Below are 10,012 nucleotides of genomic sequence, written 5' to 3' on the forward strand. Positions count from 1 at the left end.
TTTATCTTCTCCTTGTTGTAAATTTTTCAGAACACTGGGAAGACTCTTTATGTTGTGGATTAGGACTACTAACGCTTTTCCAAGCTTTTCTTGAATGAAGTTTATAGTCCTTGGTTTTAGTCCTAGGTAAAATATTCTTAAATAAGGATCTCTTATGTCTGTTTAATAAGATAAATTATAAACTTGGGCTTTTTAAAAAATTACACACTTAATCTGATGCATCTGCTTATGGGGAGAATTCCTTAATAGCTTCATATTTAATTGGCAGCTCCTGAAGGGCTTGAGTCACCCTAACCAGCATGGGACGTATGATTGAGGTTTTCCAGGCAAGGTTTAAAACAAATAAATGACTAAAGATTGAGTTTCTTATAAACATTATTAAGCAACTTAAATTCTGTTTTAACTTTGGCTAAATTTTCAGCAATAACTTGCATTCAGTGAACTTATCAGTTTTTAACCTTTTATATTCTGGCTGTTTCTTTTATTTTTATAAAGTTTTTTTTTTAATTAAAATGTTACATACCCATCATTTTTAGGTACTCTCTTATCACTAGTCTTCTCCAGTTAGATTATTAAGAGTTTGTGTTTGAAGGGGAAAAAAAGAGTTTAGAGTTTCTTTGGTATTTGTAAATAAAAACATAATTGCAAAATACATTAATGGAGGGAGCAAAGCCAGACCAGAGTGAAGACGGACATGGGCCTGACAGCTGGAATTTGAGTAAGTTCCCTGAGCATGCTCAATTGGCGAGAATATGCATGCACATGCCTGGTGCCGCCAGCAACCATGCCCACCTGGTGCCCATGTTTGCCTGATGCCTGTGCCTGCTCAGCACCTGGCACTCATTCCTTTATTCTCTGCCTTGCATCTTCTCATGTCCAGTCAGCTAACTGCTTTAGTCCTTAAAGCCTTGGTCTGCAACACTTATAAGCAGAAGAGATGTTTTCATAGGTCCTGAATGGAAACTTCCCTTGGGTCAGAAGTTCAGAGAAAAACACAGACAACGTAATTGCCCCACCTTCTTCTGGAGAAGTGACTTGAGATCAAGAATCTATCATTGCCTCAGATATGGAAAAACTCTACCACAGAAATGTCAGGTGAGATGCAGGCTACCTCACACCTTACACAAGCACAAAGCAAGATGTCACTGCCAAAAAGTGACACAGTTATCAATGGATTTCCTGAAGCCAGATAGTCTGTTGGAACTTTCTGACAAAGAATTTAAAAGAACAATGATAGAATATTTTCCATGGGACAAACTTGAAGAATTACAGAATGTTGCAAGCAAAAACCAGGAGGATCTTAAAAAAAAAAACAACAACAAAAAAACAACACAAAAAACCCAAAACAATGCAGATAAAACAAATGAGGTATTAGAGGCTCTGGAAAAACAAGAAACCGCAATCCAAAATATAAGATTCAGTGTTTCAGATCCTGTCAACCTGATGGAAAGACACATGAACAGAGTTGAGGGACACAGAACCAGTGAAATCGAAGATAGAATTGTCACCACTGATCCACTAGAGCAAAAACCAGAATCAAAAATGAGGGAAAAAGAAGAAAACTTAAGAATAATGTGGGACACCACCAAGAGAAATAATGTGTGCATCATTGGAATCCCAAAAGAGGAAGAAGCAAGTAAAAGCACCGAATAAATTGTGGAAGAATTACCTGCCAGAAAAAAACTTCCCAGGCATAATGAAGAATGAGAGAATATATATACAAGAAACTGAATGAACACCATATGAAATAGACCTCAAAAGAATAACACCAATGCATATCATAGTCAAATTTGCCAGGACCAACAATAAGGAGAGAATTCTGAAAGCAGTGAGGGAGAAACAAAGAATAACCTAAAAGGGAGAGTAGATAAGATTAAATGCCAATTTTTCAGCAGAAACCATACCATGCAGGCAAGAAGATAGTAGAATGACATATATCGAACATTCAGAGAACACAGCGGTCAACCAAGAATATTGTGCCCAGAAAAATTGTCCACCAAATATGAAGGAGAGATCAAAATATTCCTAGAAAAACAGAAACTAAGGTAATTTATATAAATAAGACCAGCATTGCAGGGAACTCTGAGAGATGTCCTTCTTACAGAGGTGCCACAGAAAGCAGGATGGACCAAAGTAACTAGACAACACCAAAAAGCACTCTCCAAAATTATAGCAGTAAAACCTTGCCTCTCAAAAATCACACTGAATTTTAAAGGTCTGAATGCACCACTGAAGAGAAAAGAGTAACAGATTGGATTAAAAAACCAAAATTCATCAATTTGCTCTCTACAAGGGACTCACTTGAAAAGTGAAGACAAAGAAAGACAAAAAATAAAAGGATGGGGGAAAATATAACAAGTAAATGGCAACCAGAATTAAGCAGGAGTAGTGATATTAATCTCTGATAAAATAAATTTTAATGCAGAAACCATCACAAAGGACAAAGAAGGTCACTACATAATGCTTAAAGGGTCAATAGAACAAGAGAACATAACAGTAATATCTATGTACCAAATGATAGAGCTGTAAAATATATAAAACAAACATTAACAAAACAAAAAAAACGAAAAAAAAGGAAATCAACAACACCACTATAGTAGTTGGAGACTTTAATACACCACTCTCAAGAAAAGATAGAACTACCAGAAAGAAATTCAACAAAGATGCTAAAGAATTAAACTGCACAATAAACCAACTTGATTTCATAGGTATTTATAGGCTAATGCATGCAAAAAAAGCACAGTTTGCCTTCTCCAACGTGCATGGAATATTCTCTAGAATAGATCTTATTTTAGGCCACAAGGCAAGCATCATTAAAAACACAGAAATAATATAAAACATCTTCTCAGATCGCAATGCTACAAAATTAGAAATTAATAATAGGATAAAGGAAGGGGGGAAAACATGCATTTGGAAGCTGAGCAACACGTTGCTTGAGCATGAGTGAGTACTAGAAGAAATTAAAAAGTTTCTTGCAACAAATTACAATGAAAACACCACTTACCAAATTCTCTGGGAAACAGTCAAAGCAGTAATCAGAGGTCAATTTATAGCAATAAGCAACCACATCAAAAGACAAGAAAAAAATGACCATTACCTCTCTAACCCAGCATCTCCAACAAATTGAAAAATCATGGCCAGAAAACCCAACACCCTCTAAAAAAACCAAATTATAAAAATTAGGGCAGAAATAAATAGAAATCAGAAAAACACTTGAAACCATCAACAAAACTAGGAGTTGGTTCTTTGAAAAGGTCAATAAAATTGACAAATCACTAGCAAAACTTACAGGAAAACACACAATCCAAATAAAAGATGAAAGAAGCAAAGTCACAACAACAGAACCCACTAAAATAAAAAGACTAACAATGGAATATTATGGAAAAACTATACGCAAACAAATATTAAAACCTAGAGGAAATGGACAAATACTGAGAAATTCACAACCTACTTAAACTGACACAAACTGAAATTGAACACCTGAACAGATCCAGTACAAAAGAAGAAATTGAAAAGGTAATAAAACAACTTCCAGCCAAAAAAAAATCCCTGGACCACATGGTTTTACAAGTGAATTTTATCAAACGTTTAGAGAAGAACTGTCACTAATTCTACATAAACTATTTCAGAAAATAGAAAAAGATGGAATTCTCCCAGACTCATTCCATGATGCAAACATATTCTTGATACCAAAGCCAGGTAGAGACATCACCAAAATACAAAACTGTAGGCCAGTGTCTCTCATGAACATAGATGCAAAAATTCTGAACAAAATCCAGGCAAATAGAATCCATCAAAGACACATCAGAAAAATAATTCACTATGACGAAGTGAGATTCATAATAGGTATGCAAGGATGATTCAACATAAGAAAAACAATCAAAGTAATTCATCACATTAACAAAGCAAAGAACAAGAACCACATGATCCTATCAATTGATGCAGAAAAGGCCTTTGACAAAATCCAACACCCTTTCCTGATTAAAACACTCAACAAAACAGGATTAGAGGGGAGGTTCCTCAACATAGTAAAAAGTAAACCCTACAGCCAACATTGTTATCAATGGAGAGAGATTAAAGGCATTCCCTTTGAGAACAGGAGCTAGGCAAGGATGCCCACTATCACCTCTCTTATTCAGTATTGTATTGGAAGCCTTAGTGATCACAGTAAGACAAGAGAATGAAATAAGAGGTATCGAACTTGGCAAAGAGAAGGTAAAATTATCTTTGTATGCAGATGATATGATAGTATACTTAGAAAACCCTAAAGACTCAGCAAGAAAACTATTGGACATAGTTGACCAATGCAGCAAAGTCACAGGATACAAGATCAACATACAAAAAGCCTTAATATAATAAGAATTGATTTATAGAAATGAATAGTAAGCCTTTATACTAAGCTGATACTTGCACATTAAAATAATTAATAATCATAAAAAATCAATTGGATTTCTCTATAGTGACAAAGAGAATACAGAACTGGAGCTAAGAAAAACAATACCCATAACTATAGCTAATTATAAGATTAAATACTTGGGAGTTATCCTAACTAGAAACACAAAGGATCTATTAAAAAAAATTACAAAACATTAAAAGAAACAAAGAGAGACCTGGAGAGAGGGAAGAATATACCTTGCTCTTTGATAGGAAGACTCAATATTGTGAAAATGACAATACTACAAAAGGCAGTTTACATGTTCAATGCAATCCCAATACAAATACCAATTCCATTCTTCAACAAGATGGAAAAGGCAACCTCTAATTTCATTTGGAATGGAAAGAGGCCCCGAGTAAGCAAAGCACTCCTTAAAAGGAGAAACAAAGTGTTAGGCATCTCACTCCTCGATTTCAAATCCTATTACACTGCTGTGGTGGTGGTCAAGACAGCATGTTACTGGTACAATGGCAGACACTTGGATGAATGGAATAGACTTGAGAATCCAGAAATCATCCATCTACCTATGGACAACTGATTTTTGACAAGGAGAGTAAATCAGTTAAATGGAGAAATGACAGCCTTTTTTAACAAATAACAAATGGTGCTGGCAAATTTGTAAAACTTTCTGCAGGAAACTCAAGCAAGATCCACACCTCCATATACAAAAACTAACTCAAGAGTGAACTAGGGTGTGGGGGCAGGGAGAAAAGTGCAACAAGGAATGGACGGAAATCCAGAATCTCTGTAAATGTTCATTAAAATTAATAAAATTTAATTAAAAAAATGGAAGAAATATTTCCATTTCATTTCAACCCCTAATGTATCGCATAACACTAATATCACTCCTGGTCCAACTGAAATATTTGAATCCAAATAATTCTTAAGTCATTTGGACCTTATTCAAATAGGAATTCATCTTTTTAATCATTCCTCTCTTACTTTTTAAATAAAGACTAATAGTGAACTTTTTTTTAAAAAAAAAAAAGCAAAAACAAACTTAAAGTGGATCATGGACCGAGAACTAAAACCAAGGATTATAAACGTCTTTAGAGATAGCAAGGAAGAACTCTAGGAGTCCTAATCCATAACATAAACAGTCTTCCAAGCATCCTGAAAAATCTACAACCAGGAGTGGATAGAAGAGATGAATGGGACCTTCTAAGAATCAAATCCCTATGCACATCTAAATCTTCTCCAACAGGATAAAAAGGCAAGCCACACACTGGGGGGGGGGGGAATTGGTATTGACAGGTCTGATAAGGGATTTATATCCAGAATTTATAGAATACTTGGGCACCACAATAAGAGAAAAGTAAGCAATCCAATTGTAAAATGAGCACAGGATATGAACAGACACTTTCACCAAAGAAGTCATTCAGATGGTGAACAAGCACATGAAAAAGTGTTCAAAACCCTAGCTCTAAGAGAGATGCAAATCAAAACAACTATGAGATATCATCTCATGCCAGTAACAATAGCAGAATTCAACAGAGCAGCAAACCACAAATGCTGGCGAGGTTGTGGAGAAACTGGAACACTTATTCACTGTTGGTAGAAGTATAAATGGTGAAGCCACTATGGAAGGCTGTGTGGCACTTTCTCAAAAAGTTGGAAATAGAAATACCATTTGACATAGCAATTCCACTACTGGGAATATAGCCTAAAGAAACATAACCGCCACCCAAGCAGATATATGCATATCCATGTTTACTGCTGCTTTATTCACAATAGCAAAGGGTTGAAAACAACCTAAGTGCTCATCAACAAATGAATGGATAGAGAAGCTCTCTGGTATTCTCAATGGAATTCTATCCTGCATTGAAAAACAAGAACATCATGGGAATATTATACCAAATGGGTGACCCTGAAGGACATTATGCTTAGTGAAATATCTCAGTCACAAAAGGACAAATATTGCATAGTGCCACTGTTATAAAACAGGACTGACATGGGGGTTGGAGAGAACCTAAGAAAAGAGGGGATAAATAATGTATACAGCATTGAAACAGATGAGGGAGAGAACTAAAGACAAATATATTATTAGGTATCATTTTCATGGCAAGAGTCCAGAATAAGAGCTGCATAGTAAAGTGGACTGGGAGGGAGGGTTATAACAATAAAAGAATTTTTTCTTTTCCAAGAGAAAAATGAACTTGGGGCGAGGGGTGCCAGGGAGGAAATACGCAACAATGTGTGAATGGGAATCCAAAATCTCTGTAATAGTTCATTAAAATTTCAATTAAAAATACATTAATGGAAGAGTTAAAACATTAACATCATTTTGTATATTGAAGTGACTCCATTTCACTATCAGTTTCTCATTTAAAGAATTTTTTTAAAACTTTATTATGCATATTGTTTTAGTTGTTCCTAACTTGATGGCACTGAACAACCACAACCACAACAACTCTTGTTGAAGAGAGAAACTGTGTATCATGATAGGTCCGATCTCATTTGCATGGAGCTCACTCACTGTAAGCTGAAGGTCAGCACAGTAGCAGCTAACAACAGCAAATCTGTAGTTCTTTTGCCACTATTAATTGCCAGTAAATTATTAATGCAGACTTAACAGTAAAAGCCTATATTAAAACAGTAATATTTTTGTTTAAAATTATATTAGCAACAATGATAAAAAAACCACTTAATAAACAATTCTAGTTAAAGGCTCTGTGATTACAAAGTTTTGATTTGTATATTTGCCTATATCATCAGTGAATTCCTTTTTCTTTACAATGTTTCAGGAAATCATCTGCATCCAAGACTGCACAGAATGGCACTCAGCAGGTATCTCGCACTAGTGCCTCTTTAACCACTGGAAGTGAAGTAGGGAAAGGCCTGGAAAGAGCTGTGGAAAATGAAGAATCCTTAGTGCCAATGATCATGCCTAACACCTTCATTGATGCAAAGGTATTTTGAGAGATGAGTTTGCTTATGTTTTTCTATATTCATTTTCCCTTCATATGTAAAATCCACCAGCTGCTCTGAAGGATGGATAGTCTCCTCTCATGCAATTTACTACCTCTGAAAACCCACTGGAGGGTCAGATTTGGGCTGGTTCTAATTCAGTGTCACACAACAACATGTATATTTACTTAGGAAAATTAGTGAGTCTGGCTCGGGATAGGGAAGGGTTCAGAGCTACTTTATACAGGGTCACTATGGGTTGCAAGCGACTTGATGGCACATAGCAACAACATGTTATATTAGTTGTTTTTTATTTAAACCTCTTGTTTAGAGTCAACAAGACCTAGTGGAAGGCCTTTGTATTTAAAAGTCATTTGTTATATTTTGGAGGAATATTCTTCTAAGTGGTACAGCACTCTTCTGTCAATTTGCTCTGCTGAGGTAACCTGGTGTTGCTGTGATGTTGAACCTTGTGCTACTGGGGTTTCATAGCGGTTACCCATCGTGGACTGTGTTTGATGGAGCTCCCAGTTTAAGACAGGTTTGGAAGCAGGAGTGGCAACTACTTCTCAAACAACATACCTCTGGAAACTATGAACTTTGAAAAACAATAGTTATAAAAAGACTTCAGGTCTTTTGTTCATAGGGTCACTGTGAGCCATGCTCGACTGAATGGCAATCAATAACAATAACAACAACATATATACCATAAATCTCTTCAAAGTGCTAAAGAGCAACAATCTCAGTAAATCTCCCTACAAAGGCGCACCTGATTGAGACTATGGTTTTCACAGTTACTTGCTATTCATCAGAAAGCTAGACAGTAACAAAGGATGACAGAAGTAGTATTGATGCCTTTGAGTTGTACTGCAGGAGAAGAGTATGGAACCATACCATGGACCACCAAGGAAATAAACAAGTCCATCCTAGAGAGGCTGAAACCAAACTAATCCTTGGAGGCAAAGATTTTGAAGCTTGAAGCTCTGTTTCACATGCTTTGGGCATATTGCCAGGAGACACCAGGACATCATGCTGAGGAGGGTGGAGGATCAACACAAGTGGGAAGACTCCAGATGAGATGAATTGACATAGTAACTGGGGTAATGGGAGAAAATGTGTCCGAGACAGTGAGACTGGCTCTCAGGATAGACGGGATTCAGAGCTATTGTCAAAAATAGGGTTGCTATGAGTCACAGGTAACTCAATGGCACATAACAATAATAGCAACATATACTCCATTTCTATTGGGTCTCTATTTAGGGGAAATAGGTTTTTATTATTTATTTCATGTGATTTAATGTTCTTAAGAATACATTTAGTCCCATATGTTGTTTGGCTGAAATTTGAGCCACAAGAGTGTGTTCAGTTCACTTGAAGAGGATCTAAGGGCCATAATCTTGGGAGTTCCATCAGTCACTGTCCAACCAGTAAATTGGATCTTTTTATGATTCTGAGTTTTATACCACCTGTTTCTCCTACTTTGTTTAGAGCCTGCCATTTAAAATGTTTGATGTTTGACAACCATCTAGTTCTAGTCTTAAGGTTGTGCAGGCTGAGGTTTATGTGGTCCATTAGTCTTTTAGACTAATTGTTTCGACACACTTTTGATTTGCTTCAAATGAGGAGAAACTAATAGTTGCACCTTAGATGGCCACTCAAAGCTTTTACTATCCCAACCACTATACACCACAGTTGTTTTTGTTAGATGCCTAGTTAGATGTCTAGTCAAGTATGACTCATAGTGGCCCTATAAACAACAGATCTAAACCCTGTCCTGTCCTGTGCCATCCTCACAATCTCTAATACATTCAGTACCATTGATAACAGTCACTGTGTCAATTCACCTAGTTGATGGTCTTCCTCTCCTTTTCCATCTCTCTCCTCTCCATCTCTCCTAGCAATATGCCTAAAGTTTATGAGACAAATCCCTATCATCTTTGTTTCCAAAGAGCACATTCTGGCAGTACATTTTCCAAGGCTTATCGGTTTGTTTTTTTGCCAGCCCATAGGATATTTAACACTTTTCTTCAGAACCACTGTTGAAAGGCATTAACTCTTCTTCTGTCATCCTTAATTATTGTCCAGCTTTCAGATACATAGCAAGTGACTGAAAAGAACATGGTCTGAAGAAGGTGCACCTTAGTCCTCAAACTGACTTCATTGATCCTCAATAATTTGGAGCAATCCTGACTACAGACATTTTCAGATGGCTGACTTAATCATAGTAGGATGTGGAACATTATCTTGGTGGACTAAGTTACACCACTTGATCTTATGTCCTCTGAGACTGTGGTGCTGAGGCTGTGCCTAACGAGGTTTCATTACTTTGTCCCTCAATATGTCTACTATATTCATGGGTATATTGATAGTACATACAAATACATTTGTAGAAATGTCCTCTATCATATATAAAAATGTGTGTGTATTAGTAGAGATAGTCTCAAGTACTTTAGTTGATTTTTAAACTAAATTGAAAATCAAAACAGCCCAAACTGAATGAAATTTTAAAATATCTGAAATACCAAAATCCCTCTTCTTAATAGACTGAAAAATTGAATAGTGTCAAAAAATATCACTGGAAGAACATTCATTACAAAGACAGAAGAGGAAGAAAATACCAAAATGGATGTCAGAAGAAATTCTGAATATTGCACTGGAGCGCAGAGAAGC

The 10,012-nt window shown here is 36.2% G+C and overlaps 1 protein-coding gene across 1 annotated transcript in view; it reads left to right on the plus strand.

Annotated features, from left to right (window-relative positions):
• Positions 1-10,012, plus strand: part of PRTG (protogenin) — a 197,557-nt gene that overhangs the window by 182,023 nt on the left and 5,522 nt on the right. Inside the window, exon 18 of the mRNA XM_006894535.1 lies at positions 7,180-7,345. Within this exon, the coding sequence (XP_006894597.1) occupies positions 7,180-7,345 (166 nt within the window). The remainder of the gene's footprint in view (positions 1-7,179; positions 7,346-10,012) is intronic.

This window comes from Elephantulus edwardii, unplaced genomic scaffold, assembly GCF_000299155.1.
Source record: "Elephantulus edwardii isolate Elephantulus edwardi_28Jun2011 unplaced genomic scaffold, EleEdw1.0 scaffold00145, whole genome shotgun sequence".
In the NCBI taxonomy this organism is placed as follows: Eukaryota; Metazoa; Chordata; class Mammalia; order Macroscelidea; family Macroscelididae; genus Elephantulus; species Elephantulus edwardii.